The following is a 17319-nucleotide window of genomic DNA, read 5'->3' on the forward strand; positions in this document are numbered from 1 at the left end:
TTTCCCAAAGCAGTGATTCTCACCCAAGGGCAAGTATAACACACCACACCTTCCAGTGCCCCCTCACCCTCACCCCAGGGTGGTCTGGGAGTGTCTGGAGACAGTTTTGGTTGTCACAACTGGGACCACTGGGGATACTAATGGCATCTAATGGACAGAAGCCAGGGATGCTGCCAATCATCCTGTAATGCACAGGACAGACTCCACCAGAAAGAAGTATCTGGCCCCAGTTGCTGAGATTGAAAAATCCCTCTCTAAAGGGAACCAGACTTGAGTCATCCAGGGACCTTGGTGGCAGTCTCATTCTGGGAAGTGAGAAGTCAGAAAGAAAGAGCATGACTGGCAAGAGGTGGGCGGAGGGGTGGCAGAATAAGAAAAGAAAGCATGGCATTTTGGAAATTAAGCCTGAAGGCCTAACTTAACTTCAAGCACTTAACTCCAACGTGTGTGAGTTTTGTGTGTTTATGTTCCAGGCATATAGTAACCATCGGTTTCTAGAAAAGACTCATCTTTCATCCTAAGATGTTTACTAAATTGCCTTTTCTCTGGAATTGGCATCTATTCCAATCTACTCCATTAAGACGGTTTTTCATTCACTATGTATTGAACACTTATTGAGTGTTACTGATATGCCAGTATGCCTGATGACAAGAATATTATTAGGACACTAGTAAGTATGCATGAGCAGCCCTTTATATAATAAGCCACTTTTCAGGTTCAGCCCCCAAAATACATGACGAAAGTGTCTTTCAAAGTGTCTTAAGTGCATGCGTTTTTATTTTGCTGATGATTTTAAACCTGTTTCAAACAACATCATAGCCAACCAGTTTTTGATATATGAGGGAATGGAAGAAATTAGCATACTATAATGATGAAGCTCATCTGATTCTGTAGTTTTTTACAAAAAGGAATGAGAGATGGAAAGTGAGTGAGATTTTTTTCTAATGCTTCTATCATAATTTCCACACTTTTCTGCTGCTTGTTTGAAAGTAATTCAAGAGATAAAGACCTGACATTCTTCCATACTAAAGATTTATCAACAATGCAAAACAAAATATCATAAATATGGGGTTTTCAGGATTAGAAAGTGATAGTTGGAGCTATCTTGGTAGTGGGAAATAAGGACCTGGCCAGAAGGACCCAACCTCCAGTGTCTAAGTGTCTAACACAAGATGAGTACTCATGGCTGCAGCCACTTCCCTCTCCCACCGCCACGCTCCTCACAGCACCCTCTTCTTTTCCCGAGCCTCCCTGTGCCTTGCCCCTGCCTTCCACCAGCATTCACACCAACATGACATAGGAATTGTTTTCCTTGTTCAGTGAAACCACGGTACAGATTCCTATTGTTTTCAGAACATCTGCTTTTCAGAGGAAAAGATCTCAGGAGCACAGCAGCACTAGTGAACAATTCTGAAGAAGCTTTTAACAAAACTTCAAATTGCTTAACCAAAAAAATCCCGCTGTTCTGCAGCATACCGTCTTTTCGCTCAAAGGCGAGAGAACATTTAAGAGGTAAGAGCTTTCTTATATAGCTCTCCGATTTGGGCCTCTTAGCTTCAGTTCTGTTCCTATCCACTTCTCCCACCCCTGAGAAATGGGAGTTTAATTAAAGCACAACAAAGATGGAAAGAAAATTAACTGGGAAACCAGTAGAAAGTAAATTTCAAAGTTTAAATTTCCAGCACGTGTTTTCACTTACAACAGATTTCAAAGAAGTCAAAATAAATAAATAAACAAAAGGGAAAAACTGTATTTAATATATATTGGCCAGCATAGCACAACTATGAGAATAAAATTGTCAGGGAAATTCCTTGCCTGTCCTAGTGCCTAGATTTAAAGCAGCTCCGTACCACAAACTGAAAGGGAATTCAATTAAGAAAACCCATTGGCTCCTTATTGACTTTAGTTAAGAAAATAAACGGGGGAAAAGTATATTAAAATATGCCCGGGCTGCTTGGTATGCTTTCATTTAAGCTTATGACAATCAAAATGGGAGAATTTAAACTCTGTACAATTAAGCTCTGCTTTCGAGCAGATTGGGTTCTCTGGGTTACTAAACTGTGCATTTTTAAATGTACATCCTGCTCACATACACCCCAAAATGCAGCCTTGCAGTGAATCTGTGCACTGCAAAGCAGGAGCACCACAGAGCAATTGGAGAAGAAAATGTATTTCAGGTTGTGGATTTAATTTTGTTCTAGGATTTTCATTTTCATTATGGCACCCGTTGTGTTTGAGACCATGGCCTAATTTATGGATTAGTTCTAAACCTCCGGTCTGTCACACTCAACGAACAAGTCTAAGTTGGAGCGGATCCATATGAAAGGATTAGAATGTGCCACGGTGGAGTTCGCACATGACTGTTTCAACTAAATATTGCCCAGCTGCTGCTCAGGCAGTCAGTCATTTGTTTTTTTCTACTTGGTTAAATGGCTAGTATCTCTAATGTCACACATTGTCGGGGCTTTTTCATTTTGTAAATAACATGAAATATTCAAGGTAGGGTCCCATAAACTGTTTGCAGGTCTGGGAGACTAAGAAATAAAGTCAGTATTTAGTGAAATGCACATCTTTCAAATAGCAGTGTGCAAGGCCCACCCTTGGACACCTTGTTTGATTACACTCACAAAACAGCTAGAGACAGTAACTATTTTTTTTACTTTATTTTTTCTTTGAGACAGTAACTATTGAGAATGTACACACTAAGGGGGATAAATGATAATGGAAAAAACACAATAAAAAATAAATTTAAAATATACATACCAAAAAAATAAAAAAGAATGTACATACTTACTGGGTCTTTAAGAACATGGTATTATCTTGTGTTGACCATATAAAATAAATGTACAATAAATTTGCCCTCATTGTAACTAAAATTAATATAGAGGCAATAGCCCAACAAAGTCTTTTTAATTTTTGACCCTGCACTATCATAAGTCCATTGCTACTTTCTGTAACCTATTCTTCTCATAGGCCTAGCTCAAAGATGGTTTGTTAAAGGCAGCAACAAGGTCATTGAAAAAGCCTTTGTTAGGGCAATAGGCACTCTCATTTTTCAGCATTTATAACTTGTGTTATACTATGTGATAGTAAGTTGTGGAAACTTACTATCTGCATGTTGCCTGTTGTACACTTAGAATACTGTCAAACAATATGGTGACCCCACAAGATGATGCACAGGGGCAGACTCTCTAACCCTCTGATGAAGATACTCATACAAGTCCTACTTCACAGAGCTTCACTCAACTCAGAGCCCGGGGGTCTGTGGTTTCTGCAGGAAGTCATAAGGCAATTTTGAAGAAGAATTTTGATTCTGTCACTGTGCTTTCCTGTGGGGAACACAGAGTCACTTCTAAAGAATTATTTTTAAATTCTTTACTTGAAATAGCCTCTGTTCAGATAGCATGACAGATGCTCATAGACCCAGGACCGGCATCTGCGACTCCCTGGGTACACCCTCAGTCCTGTCCTACACTTCTCTACACAGCCAGCCTGTGTCTCTGCTGCGGCCTCGGCTCCACTGCTGGTCATGGTTTTGCTATTACCAGCTGCAGTACCTGTGTTGTTTGCCTTGAATGTGTTTGCCTTTAACTGTTTTAGAATGTGTCTTTTCCTTCTCAGCATCCCTTTTTCCTCCCCTTTTGGGTGCAGTTGATGGATTTTCCTTCCCAAGAATGGGGAAGCAAGCTGTGCTGTGAACTTCCCTTTGTTTATTGTCTGGTACACACCTGGAAGCTGATGTCTGGCTTCACTTAGTTTAATTTCAACATAAAGCCAAAGTAATGGTATGATGTAGGAAGACAGTAAATTGGGGAGTCACTGGTTAATGATAAGCTGTTGTTTTTGAGGACTCTAACCTTTAGTTTTACTCCACCCCCTTTCTTTCATTTATACTAATGACTTACCTGGTGAAAATAAAGCACATTAGAAACACTACTGCAAAAATAATGAGCCAAAGTGTTTATTGCTTTTTTTTTTAATCTTGGAAAGCAGCCAGTGCCTAGCTACAAAATGTATTAACATGTATATAAGTGTTTCTGTATAAATTTGCATTTGATTTTGTCCTTCAAATTGGAAGCACCTCAAACCAAAACTTGACTTGGATGTTTCCAGCAAAGAGATGTGTCAGCTGTGTCATGAGAATCTCGTAGAGATGTTTCAACCATACAATTTTAGGTGTTCTTTTTTACTGCTATTTTATGCATACAGACTTGACTTGTAAGTATCATGCTCTTATGTGGTATATTTTATGCTTTTCTTTCCTTTGTCTATTCTCCAAAAACCGAGTTAAAAATTATACTGAGCTACAGTGGCCTGAGAGGCCATTTCTGGTTAATTCTCACTCCTTAGAAGGACTCTAAATTTTTTATGGTATAGAGTCCTAAGGACAGTATGCCAACTGAAGGGGAACACCGGTGTGAATTCACGTGTCATTTGTAAATAAGAAGCACCAGGCTCATTTGACCAAAAAAAAAGTTATGATTAGCATTCCGATGCATTTAAACATTGCCTATGTTGGGCCCATAAGAGTTTTTTGAAACCTTTAAAACTCATGAAAATAATTACCAGCTAAATAGCTGCCTTATAAAACAAAAAGGCAGGTAACTACTTGCAGTTTTAACCCCGACTCCCACCTCAGCTAGAGATGACTCACTCCTTCCTGGCCAGAGGGGACAGTGGGAGACAATATACTAGAGAGGTGGAGAACTGGAAACTAAAAGTCTGGCCAGGCAGGTTGATGTCGGTGCAAAGTGGGCTAGAGGAATGGTGTTAAAATGACTCTAGAAAAAGAATGTGCTTGTGCATTTTGTTAGGTATTTATCCCAGTTCCCCTCTAGCGGAAAGTAAAGAGAAAATTTATTGAGCCCCTTGAGGAATTTCCAGGGAAGAGGAACCAGTTAAGGCAGGCCTGGTTTTGAAACCTGGTAGAAGATGGAAAAACTTGAACAGCATCGGAACAAGATGTAAAGAGACAACCCACATTTTATTCCACAGCAAGTGCATTTGGCAGTGAAAAACAAAACCACGTGCTATCTCCTAATGCAGGATGATGGCAGGACTGCTGGCAGCTCTAAGCAGTGAATGTGGTTCTGAACGGAGCAAAGGGTTGGTTGGCTGGAGACTCTAATTTTTGGAGTGTCACATGATTAGAAGTGGGATTTGGCAAATTGTGTTGACTTGGGTGTTTCCATGACAGACTCCTGCTTTTAGATTGTAACATAGTAAGGTCTGCAGACTGAAGAACGGATTAGTGGGGAGGGTGGGGTATATGTAGAAAGTAACCTGAAAACTAATGTGTTCATTCCCATGGCCTCCTGATCCATTGAACTTTCCAGTTGAACTCTGCTGAAATAACACACTAGATGGAAAACTTGAACCCATATATTTATCTATAGGCATCTAATAAGCAAAAGCCATAAAAGGATCCAAAAGTGCAATTGATTCACTGAAGCCTAATTGGCAGTCAAGACTCTGAGTGCCTGGGTGGGTAGGTTAAAACAAAGGCAATGTTTGAATGTATGAAGCCATTGTTTAGTCAGCTTCTGAGTGAGCTTTTCTGTCACAGTCCTGAGCCTTGATGCATTAAGAGCCATCTACCAGTCACTGAGTTTGCACTGGTGTTTCTCATCACTTTGCATGTTCCCCTGACTATTGACTAGCAAGGAGTTGTGTCCTGGCAAGACCCCCAAAACCAAAGAATTTACTGTTTTCCTCACTGGCTCGCAGCTTTGAGCTGAAGGCATGTCTTAAAACAGTGCAACTCACTTCAAATGCTTTTTGCTTTTCATTTATTATTGCTTGTCCCGCAATGTTCTTTGAAAGCTTGCTCATATATTATCTGTTCCATTTTTTTCCATTTTCCCTTTTTTTGCATGCCGTTCCTCCTGTTTCTTCCCTTCCTCCAATCCTCTGTTCCCGTCTGTAGACACAACGGCGACGACAGAACCAGCAGTTCACGGTTGGTATCACATTACTGTTTATCTACTTTCTCAGCACTGCTGAGAGGCAAGGCAAGCCTGGGAAAAAGAGCAATGTAGTCTTCAAGGGCAATTGTGTTTCAAGTAGACTGATCTCATAAATATACTATAATTTTTTAAGGTTTGAAAGATATCTTGTCTTGTCATTTCTGTTGTGAGTTCAGTAGCCAATGGTTGCAACCTGAAGTGAGGCCTCCTGCTCACTGGCTGGCTGGACTGGCAGCAGTTTCAGGTGCATGTAATCCTCAGTTATGTGACCCACCAGACACTGAAATAAAGGGACTTCACAAAAACTAAAATTAGCCTAGAAATGTAGCATCTGAATTAAAGCTCCAGTTGCTTTCTTTATTTATAGGCTAGAGTCTGAGGAACTTTTTGAAGAGGAGTTAGTTGTGTCACTTGGTAGTTGAGACTGAAGGTCAGGGTGGAAGAGTCCTGTTAAATTCATGAGGAGTTGATGAGGAAGATCTTTGCTCCTCTTTTAATTATGCCACTAATTGTGTCTACCTCCACGGGTAAACACCCATTCTGGTTCACCCTTAATCTCTATGTGTGCATGAGAGTTTATGCTAACATTTGGTGGGAAACATCTCCACGCTAAGAGTGACACCATATGTATATTTTAACATCATAAACTGGGGCTTAAGAAATCATTTGTGTGTGGGTATCTTGTAGGAAAAATATTAAAGAGTTAGTTAAGATTTTAACCAAAAGGTGATAAAAACAGAGTAAAGCTCAGAATGGGGCATGGAGAAATCCTTTCCCCAAGTCCACCAAAGACTGACTAGGTTGGAATAAGTCTATTAACTTCTTATGACTCTCCAGTCAGAAAATTAGGATCATGTTTCATCCATAGATTACATTATTACTTAAATAATCTCAAATCTAACTGTGCTGATATCATGCTCAGAGACAGATACATTAGTTTTTTAAAAATGGGCTGAATTTTAATCATTGAATCCAAGGGAATTATTTGGTAAAAGGCCTGCCTAAATCACTTTGCATGTTGTACAGGGTTGAAATCTATCATTTAAATGACAAGAGGTGATCAGCCAACCCTCTACTGTTCATTCAACTTTTAGAGAAACTGCTCTTCCCAGCACAGACTGGCTTCCTTAAATAGGCCTACATTTGAGGATTTATCCATTAGAAACCCCTAAGCAAAACCTGTCCCATTTGAGCTGGCCTTAAAGGTCAGGCCTTGATGCTTGGCTGATCACTCCCACATTTGGACTTGCTGATGAGGAATTCTGAGAAAGCAAAACAAACTTAGGTATGGAGCACTATAGGCCCTCCCCACCCCATTCCTAGCTCACCCTGCCCTTTCCTGCCATTTGCACAAAGGGAAAAGTTCATAAAATAAGTTAAAGGGCCAAATACACTGACAATCATGAGAAATCAATTAGGTATAAAACTTCCCTTTCTAAGGTTAATGCCCCATAGTGCTTGTTACATTTCAGGCATTGCACTCCATTAAGCTTAGTTATTTGTAGGTTTCATCATTAATTGAGCACTTCCTGACTTTTATTGATTATTCTCAGAGCTTTAAGGCTATTTCAACATAGTTCAAGAGATTTTGTTCTATTCTTTTCAAGATGCTTTAAGTTCTGAGCTTCCTATAATTAACTTCAGGGTCAAATGTAACCATAAGATTCCTGAATTCTGTGAGATCTTTGAAGAAATATTGATCATCTATCTCTTAAGACTCCAGAGTTCTGTTTTCTAGGTGCCTTCAATACAATCCACATACTTATGTGACTCTAATGGAGGTAGGCCTGGGAGCTAGGCTGGTGTTCAAAGTAGGAAATATGTCCCCTGACCTAAAAAATGAGAAGTTTACTTCCGGGCCATTCCTATTTTTAGGACCCCATTTTTTATCAGGTCTTGCTCTCTGGAGAGACAAAGTAGAGGGGACCTCCTTGTGTGCCCTAATAAAGAGACACTTGGAATAGGATTTCATAGCCCTGGTCGGCAGGAAACAGATGTCTGTGTACTGTGAGCAGCAATCACTGTCTTAATTAGTTGAGGAACAGTATTTAAACCGCTGATACCTCAGTAGAATGTTACTGACCGACATTGCCTGAGAACTACATCTAAAGCCAAGAAACTTGGGGAGAAAAAAGAAGAATATATATGAGAGATGGATTTTAATCATATATATGATTCCTTAACAGCAAGTGGATAGAAATGATAACACAGGTTGATCCCTATATAATACATTTATGAATACATTCTCCAACTTGTCTAAAATCCTCAGAGTTGTCCTCCCAAAGGGGTCCAACCACTGTTTTAAATAGCATACTCTCCACCCCATAGCAAAGAGCTTTAATGAGAGCCAAACTAACATTTTGAATTTTCCTTAACAGAAGGGTAAAAGAATTCCGGGTCAGTTGTCAGGAGAGAAACAGTAATAGGGGTACAGTAGAAATTACAAAACGGGGATCAGATTTCCAAAGGCATACAGATAGAGAACTGATTTTATTTGAGTGAATTATGGCTAAAACCCAGCTTCTTTGGTGCAGCAACCATTTGACTTAGATTCACTTGCGAGTAATCTTGCAATGTTCATTACGGAGATCTGGCATAAAAAGTGTGCTTTGATAACTCAGCAACTTAAATGACAAGACATGTTAGGCTATCCAGTTGTGACAATTTTACTTGTCTTTATACTGGATTTCCTTCTGTGTTTCTCTTTTATAAAAAGGAAAAAAATTACAGAAAGCTTTTCCTTTGAAGACTCATTAAAATATTTTATTCAAGCTTGTGTTGCTAGAGTATGTATGAAGTATACCAGTTGTTTATGTATGTTGACCATTTGTTCTTACCAATATCTGATTGGAATAATAAGCATGTATTGGAAGGTTAGAAGTGCATGGGCATGAATCAAAATCAAATGGATTTTCTCCAAAAAGAAACCAAACAATAATCAGCCACAGTGTGTTTTTAAGGACCTAATTGATGGTAAAGATAAATATGAGTGTAAGATGGAATTTGTAGACTAGGTTGACTGAAGGGATTTTCTTTGAATAAGGATCTTGAGCATTTGTATTTTTGGAGCTCATCCTTAAGGCCTGGTCAGGAAGAGTCCTGTGTTATATGTGCATGTTGAGTAATGCAAAAACCACTCTGCCAAATCCTGGTACCACCCGGTCTGAACTTGATGGCAGAAATGCATGAGTGACTTAAAGCATGGGTGGTGTAGGTATTATGGTTATTGATGTGTGAGTGCGTGTGATGGTTCTTATTTGTTTGTTCAAATGTAGACGCTTCTCTGTAAGTGTCTTGTGCCTTGTTCTTTTTCTACCCTGTGTGTCCCCTCTCCCATTCCCCACCCAACTCCCCTGTGTGAGGTTTTGGGTGACAGCATGTCCATGGTCTGGAATAGTGCTTGTGCTTTTGCTGCACTGCAGTCAGCTGGCTTCCTCTGAGTTACAGCACCCTCTCTCTCTCTCTCTCTCTCTCTCTCTCTCTCTCTCTCTCTCTCTCCCCCTCTCTCTTCCTCCTTCCCTTCTCTCCCTCTCCTTCTCACCCTCTCTTCCTTTCTTTCTTTCTTCCTCCCTGCCCCACTTTCCCTCTCCTGTTTTATTATTTTTAAATCTAACTGTCCTTTTGCTTTCCACCTCTTGATACATTAGACGCTGATGATCTCATGAATTTAGATCTTCCAAATGAGTATTTAAATAGTTTTTAACTCAGTACGTAATTGTGGGAAGACTCAAACTTGGATACACTCTGAAATAACTTTTCACTTTCATTTGTGGTTTCAAAATGTTTATATCCTAGTCCACTGCCCTTAGGTAACTACCCTATGAATCTCCGTTTCCCTGAGTTATTTTAAAAGCAGTACAAGCCATGGTAGAATTCTAAAAGCACATGAAATTCTTATCTTACTTTCTACTCGATTGGAAAATTCTGAAGCCCATTTTAAAGAAAAATAGCCAGCAGTGCGCATTATTACAACCTCTATGTCCACCATCTGTGTATGTACCTCTATGCACATCTCTCTCTCTGAGTACACAACAGTGGCATTCAAAGGCCGCCATTCAGTCAAGGGACTGCAGGCATTGTGTGTCCTACTCCAGCACAAAGCTACAGAGGGTTACGAATGGCTGCAGGACCTGAAGATTGCGTGTCAGCCCTGATAACGCAGTTTGGAAACAATGTGCTACTGTTTAACTGCGTGAACCAAATTTCTGCTGATGGGAAGAAGGCAAAAACTCCACAAAAGCTGACAAAGCAGAAAGAACAGGATGACCGAGCATTTAGATTAAAACTACCGGGGGCTTCTGAAATCTCATGGCTGGTGATGGAAGTAACAGTTTCCATAATATGGCCAAGTGATCAGATGTATGCCGTTTAGGTAAGAGAGAGACCATCTCCTACTTTTTCATAATGGGAATGGTACCAGGCCAGTGGGCTAAGTTTTTGTTTCCTAGAGGTTTTATTTGATCATTCTCTTTGAAATTTTCATTTAAAAAAGAGGAGATAAAAGAAACCCCGATGAACTGACCCCACAGACATTCAGATTTTACTTGCCCTTGACTTTGAACCTATTTAAATATCTCTAGAATCTCTGACTGTTTCTAATTTTTGAGGTTTTCCTTAACCCGGTTTAAAATCACAGCACTTTTAGAAGCCAGTGATCTCTGCCACAGAGGAGGAGTAACAACTGCAGAAGCGCTGTCTGAAGAGGCTGTCTCTGCAGCACGTTATGTAGAGCACGTGAAGCAGCCAGATAGGGGTCTCTGCAGAAAAGACAACTAGTAGTGCATACAGTCAATTATCGTGTGTGTGGCTTAGGACTTTATTAATTGCTGGAAAAAAATCCCATATGGACCAAAAGTAAATTTTCATTTGTTTAACAACATTTAAAGAAATTTGTTGAATACATTTTAATTAGAAGTGACAAAAGGATTTCCAATAGCTGATGTGGAAATTTAAAAGAAACCCCAAGAAGTGCTTTCCTACTTAGTAAGTTGTGAAGATTCCTTTTGAAGAATGTTTTCTGCTTTATAAAATGCATCTTTGTCTTCTTCTTTGAGAAAATGAGAGGTGTATAATTTTTCACAGGGAAGAAAACTACCTAAGTCAAAGTAGTTCTAGGAGGTAAATTTTGCGTGTTGTCACTTGTACCTCTGTGCTTCAGTAAATTCTTCCTAATTATATTTATTCAGAAATGATCCAACCATTGCAGAGCACTATGGATTCTAGATTCATAAAATACAATGGCAGTGCAAAAACAAATTTAACGCCACTAACGTAAATGGCTTCCTACTTTCAGATGAAATCTGAGCAGTAGATTCCAGATGACTTGGTATATTTTCAAGTTTATGTTATTAAAAATGACAGTTTTATCTTTATGAGGTATGTATCAACTGTCAGTTGCTTTTTAATGGAGAACTGCATATCAGTGATATTTCATAAACATATTTGTTTTTATTTTTTTAAATTAGCTTTCTAATGCCCTCTCCAAGGAAACAAACCTTGAGCAGTAATGCTGCCTACTTGAAACATCCTTGTTTAATATGGTTCATTGGGCGCCAAGCACGTATGTAGAATGCTTTGATATTCATTGGGCCACGTAGAGGTGAGGGATTAGCCATCTGAGAATTCATAATTAACTACAGAGAAGTACTTTATGTTGCCCATTTATAACAATTATTCAAATAATTGCATTCATCAGTCTTTATACAATGAATAAAGTGCATTAGAAATAGAAACACTTTCGGCCAATCAAATTTCAGAACAAATGCATAGCATCCCTACTCAGTTACTTCTGTAATTCATTACATTACTCACTGCTTTCCCTTTAGTTACCTAAATCCAAAGTTTGGAAACACTCATGGATTCAAAATCGTTCCATTTGTAATTGGTGCCTGCCCTTAAATACTGGCATCCACAGTTCTTGATGGAAATCTTCAAGAGCTGATGATATGATCATTCCCTTTCACAGCACCAACCAGGCTACAATATTCACTTGGCTTGTTTATAAAACAGCTTACAAAATCCAAGCTTTTACTGACCACTTCTACATAGTGTTTCTGTTAATTTGGGTATTTTTTAAAACAGTACAATCAGTTTGGCATTGCTTGTTTCCAGAGCATTTGTTTTGGTTGCTTTTATGCTCTGGTTAGTAGTTCACTGAGTGTTGCTCCCAAATCATTAATACAGTACATACATACTCAGCATATACTTTGTGCTTGGCTATAAGAGTAGGGAAAGATGAAAAATTAAACATGATGTTCCCTGTCTTCAAAGACCTTGCAGTTTAATAGGTCCACAAATGTCTTCAAAAGCGACAAATCCCATTAGAGAAATATTAGTGAATTATGTGAATTAGAGCACGTGGAGCAGTCTGGCAGGACTTGGGGCAGAACATCAAAGCACAAGGAAAGGCCCCCTTGATTGCCCCACATTCTGTGGTGTTTAATAAACAAAGCGTGGGGAAATAGAACCTGTCTCCTAGCTGAGCCCCCATTCTTCCTCCACTTTTTTCTTTACCTCTTTTAGTTCAGACCAGGGCGGGCCAGCACTGGTGGGGGCTGGGGTATGGGCACGTCAAACCCCCACTCGATTGTCTCCTGACCTAACTGCTTTTTCAGCTTTGAGGGTTTTGTTTTTTAGGAATACCTCTGATTTTTGAAATTTTCTTTTTTCAAAATTCATTTTGCAAATCAGATTTTTCTGGGGAAGGCATAACCTGCAATCTGCAGCTGGCAGATGCTGCACCATGTTGAAACGAGTGGTACAAGATCCTCATAAATTGATCATAAACTGTATTTATCAATATTGGCAAGGATTTCCATTTACACTAAGATGTGAAATCAAACTACGTAACACCTAAGTATATTTGTATTTAAGAGAGATATCAGAGCATCAACAGCTAACAATCAGGCTTTATTTTTCTTTTTTGCATGCTGTTATGAATGAGTGCTTTTAAACATTCGCCTTCATGTTTCATGTGCTTTGAAAGTGGAGACTGAGGAATCTTTCTGCCTTGATTGTGTATCAATAACAAAATTCAATGATTGGAGAAATGTACTTACATCTTAATACATTCAAGCTATCCAAAAAAGAAAGAGATAGCAAGAGATTTGGCTCATGTTTTTAAGAAATTCATCCTCAGTTCTTAAGTGTTTTGTTTATGTCCCTTGAGGAATGAAAAGAAAAACGATTTGTTTTTACTTGTAAGGCCTTACTCAGTTGCCCAATTCCGCAGAAGAACTGGACAGTGAGGACCTCTCAGGTAAGGGCTAGTCATTAGGTAAGGCACTGCAGTGTCCAACCTGTGGGTGCTCTGTCCACTTCTACAGAATGGCCATTTGGTTTGTTGAGCAACTGATTAGCAATTGTGAATTTTGACACTAAAGAAAAATAAATTTTTATTAACACTCTCTTCCTCCCTGCCCACCTCTCTTCCCTGTGGTAGTGGATTATATGTAGCAGGGGTCAAATCATCTTTGGGATTGCAGAAAAGCCACTCTATTCAGTGGCTTAATAGAATTTTATGTTCTGGGTATATAATGGTTCAGGATAAATTTTGTTGCGTTCATTATAAAGCAATTTAAGGATGTTGGATTATGATACAAGATCTTTATTTTAAAAAAACCCCATATTGACCATTCACTGCTGTTAGGTAGACTAGAAAAGCCAAGCCATAGTAATCTTAGGAGTGGGGGGAGGAGAGGGGAAGGAAGGAAGGAAGGGAGGCGATTGTTTTGTCACACACCATGATGTAAACTAATTATCCACCTCAGACCTTTTTCACAGCACACTGAGCTCTTGCAAAAGTAGGTTTCATGCTTGATTCCAGGATTTAGGTGTTACTAATCCAGAATAAGAAGCATATCCTAAAGGGGCAGGGGAGGGTTAAATGCTCAGAGCTAAACAATTATGTGAGCTCCCGTGATGTTGCAGAGCTTCACTGCCAGCCAGCCATAGCTTCTTACACATGTTGATTGGTCACTTCTTAATAAATTAATAAAGAAGGCCCCCTCTTCATCACTGTGATGGAGAAACTAAGACATAGGATTATAGATGTTTACTCCAGTCTGTTGGAAAGAAGGGTTCCATATTGTCCCTCCTTGAATATTATTTCATCACAGCTCCCTTGAATAGTTGGTTGTTGAGGTTAACTATTAAATACAGATCTTACCCAGTGAGAGAGTAAGATAGTACCTACCACCCAATGTTTGTACATGCAGCTGATTCATTGCCTACTATATGCTTCTGTCAAACCCCAGGGATGCCTTTATTTTTCTGTTATGTAGCATGTAGCATGTTATGTAGTTTGAGCTTAGCTGTAGGATCTTCTGGTGTGGAAGTTCCAGGAAGACATACTAGTTTTGTTCACTGCTGTATGCCTGTTGCATAGTAAGCACACAGTTGGTATTTGAATGAATAAGTGAATTCTAAGCCCCAATGACTGTACATAGATAAATAAATAGAAGATTGGAAGGATAGCCAGCCCACCAAGAAAAGGTTTCATTTTTGTCTCTTTTTTGTGGTGTATTTGGGGAAACTGCAAAAACATTAGCCCAATTTTCTTATAAGAGTAGACAAGTCCTTCTCCCTGCATAGAATGTAATGCCAAGCATAAATAATCTCTGTTCTCTGTCCTGATCCTGACCCTAAATAAAACCACTCTGACACAGTGGCCATGGCAACTGGATCCTTTCAAGGATCCTAAGACAGGGCTCAGTTCTCATTGGGACCGATTCCTCTTGGCAAATTAGCCACACGAGGATCACTCAGATATGCGGAAGTAATTTTTCTCCTTTAGGAAAATGGAATGAAATCAGCCATCCACCCCTTCCTCCAGCATCATCAATTAAGAAATACTCTGGGTCTCTCAGCTCTGTACCAAGTCAGATGCAGCCATGATGCAGTCTATCAATCACCCCTAAGTCAGGAGCAATAAACCAACAACTGTTTGTGTTCATCATAATTCGGCTAAATTAATAATTACGCTGTCCCCCTCCCCGTTGCCCTCTAGGAGCGCTGCAGTCACATATCGCTCAGGAACCATAAGTCTTGTCGAACACTGATGATCTGTCAGGTTGGGGCCGGGCTGCCTCTGCATCTGGTTTGATGAACTAATCAAAAACTGATTAGCACCTTTGTTCAAAGGGGATGCTGATTAATCAATTACTATTGATTGTGTGCTTGACTTCCCTCAGCAGCAAAGACACATCTGAAGGGGGAAAAACAACCAATAAAAATTGAGCAGCTGTCATAGTGTTTAAATTTATTAAAACAAAATACATTATTTTTTATGAAGCTGTCTTGAAATGGGTCACTGAAGGGGAGCATATTGATTGAAAAAGGATGAACTTCTCAAATTCCTGTAGCCTAGAGACTGAATTCAATTATAATACAAGACAAACAGGTTAACACCTATCTTAAACAGTCCATCGATAAATTAGAGTAGGTGTTGCACATTTAATGCTAAAGTGTGATAATGAACAATATTACCATTCATTCTTGTTCTCTCTAGGTGGAGATTTCATCCTTATTATGAATAAATGTTATATTCTGCATTGCCTTCAAAATAATGATAGTCTGTCTTCTACTCACCCCCATTTCTCCCTCCCCACCCACCATTCACCACTGCTACCTCAGCTAAAGACAATTTCATAGGCAGCATATGGTGCTCCATCCTCACCCAGCAAAGCAAGTTGCCCAGCTGATCCTTCTCTTTAATCTGCATTAGAAATTAGGCTTGTGTGGAGTTCAGTGATTTAATTATCGGTAGGCCTGGGGAGCTTATCCCGTTTGACTTTAAACCCTTTCATTTACTTTTTGGGTGGTAACTTTATTGATGATAGATCCACGAGAGTTTTGAATTGTTTTATCAATTACATCTGCTGTTTCCTGGTGACAGCTGGTGGTTATTGCCACCCATGTGGAATAGAATAGCTTTAAGCATATTTATCCTTCTATTTTATTTTAAACTTTAAAAAAAAGTCTCCAACTGCCTCAGTAATGGAAGGGCCTCAGGGACTGTTCAGTGGAGTGCGGTGTTAAGTACACCGTGTGCCAGGGACTGGCCCTCTGGCACAATCGAAATGATCCATCGGTCTTCTGCTTTTGAAGCAAAGGCACGGACAAGAAATTCCAGAGCCCTCATGCTTCTCCAAAAAATGTTCTCAACCCTTGCCCTACAAACAAGAAAGTAATCTGGGAAAATCGTACAATGTCTCCCTCACACTCCATAGGAAAGTATGGGGGTGAGGGCAAACTCTAAATGGCTTTGAAACCCCATGCCAGGTGTTGAGGAAGAATCCAGCCTGGTGAGCCAATTCTGGTGCCTTAAGTGGATTCCAAAGAAAACATGGGCTAACCATAGAGCCTGAATTGAAATAACAGAAGAACTCAAAGGTGTTTGGATCCAGATGACCAGTTCCAGGTGGGATATATGACCCTTTAGTTATTGTGAGTGGTCTCAGTGCCTGTGAGAAGCTGTCAGTAGACAGAGCATTTTGAGGGACTCTTCTCTTAACTAACTGCCACCTAACATGTGGCTCAGATTTGGCGAATAGGCTGTTTCATTTCTCTGGTAGACTAATAATGATGGGGATGGTAAAACAACATAAAGCCAGCTGGGCTTGGCTCTCTGCAGACCTGTTCAAGGAATGACCTGTAAATGTAAAGTGTAGTATTCTTTACTCATATTCATGTAGTATTTACGGCTTGGAAAGCTCTCTCACACATATTAATGACCCTGTTCGATCTTCGTTCACGCAGCACAATTGTTAGAGCTGCCGTAGATTTCACATGCCAGGCCCCTGCTCTTGCATAGTTACATTCTGGTAGGGGGGAGACAGGCTCAGGACACAAGGCAATGTTGGACAGTGACAAATGCTGTGTAAAAAAAAAAAACTGGGTAAAATGAGAGTGATGGGCTGGGAAGAGCTGGAGGCTAGTTTAGAAAAGCTCACCAGGGAAGCTGTTCGTACAGAAAGACCAATGGATGAGAGAATGAGCCAGGCATGGGAAGATTTTTGTGAAAGCCCTATGAGATTGTTAAGGAAGGAAGGGTTGTTTGTCTCAGTTTACAAATGAGGGAACTAGGGCTCCAGAGATCAAATGATTTACTCAAGAGATAGTCAGAATTTGAACCTATGGGTCTTCCTGCCTCTATTGGAGATAGAGGCTTTGGTTTAAAGTGGTTTTTCTTCCCCAGTGAAACCTAGACTTCCTTTGCTCTGGGGTCTTGGAAATTCTTTTCTTCTTGGACCCTTTTCAATTCAGCCTGTGCACCCAGGGAATGAGGAGGGAAATGCGAGCTCTCCAGAGCCCCTCAGGTGTAGAGTCATGAGCTAACCGACCTGGATAGATC

The 17319-nt window shown here is 39.8% G+C and overlaps 1 protein-coding gene across 6 annotated transcripts in view; it reads left to right on the plus strand.

Moving 5' to 3' along the window:
- CADM1 (cell adhesion molecule 1) overlaps positions 1-17319 on the plus strand; it is a 370159-nt gene that overhangs the window by 340581 nt on the left and 12259 nt on the right. For 2 of the 6 annotated variants that reach the window (XM_028514565.2, XM_028514567.2), the window contains 2 exons: positions 5927-5959; positions 13171-13224. The exons of 2 other annotated variants lie outside the window; for them this stretch is intronic. In XM_028514565.2, coding sequence (XP_028370366.1) covers positions 5927-5959; positions 13171-13224 — 87 coding nt within the window. The remainder of the gene's footprint in view (positions 1-5926; positions 5960-13170; positions 13225-17319) is intronic. 2 more of the 6 variants (XM_028514566.2, XM_028514569.2) reach the window with 1 other exon arrangement.

The sequence above is a fragment of the Phyllostomus discolor genome, chromosome 6 (assembly GCF_004126475.2).
Source record: "Phyllostomus discolor isolate MPI-MPIP mPhyDis1 chromosome 6, mPhyDis1.pri.v3, whole genome shotgun sequence".
In the NCBI taxonomy this organism is placed as follows: Eukaryota; Metazoa; Chordata; class Mammalia; order Chiroptera; family Phyllostomidae; genus Phyllostomus; species Phyllostomus discolor.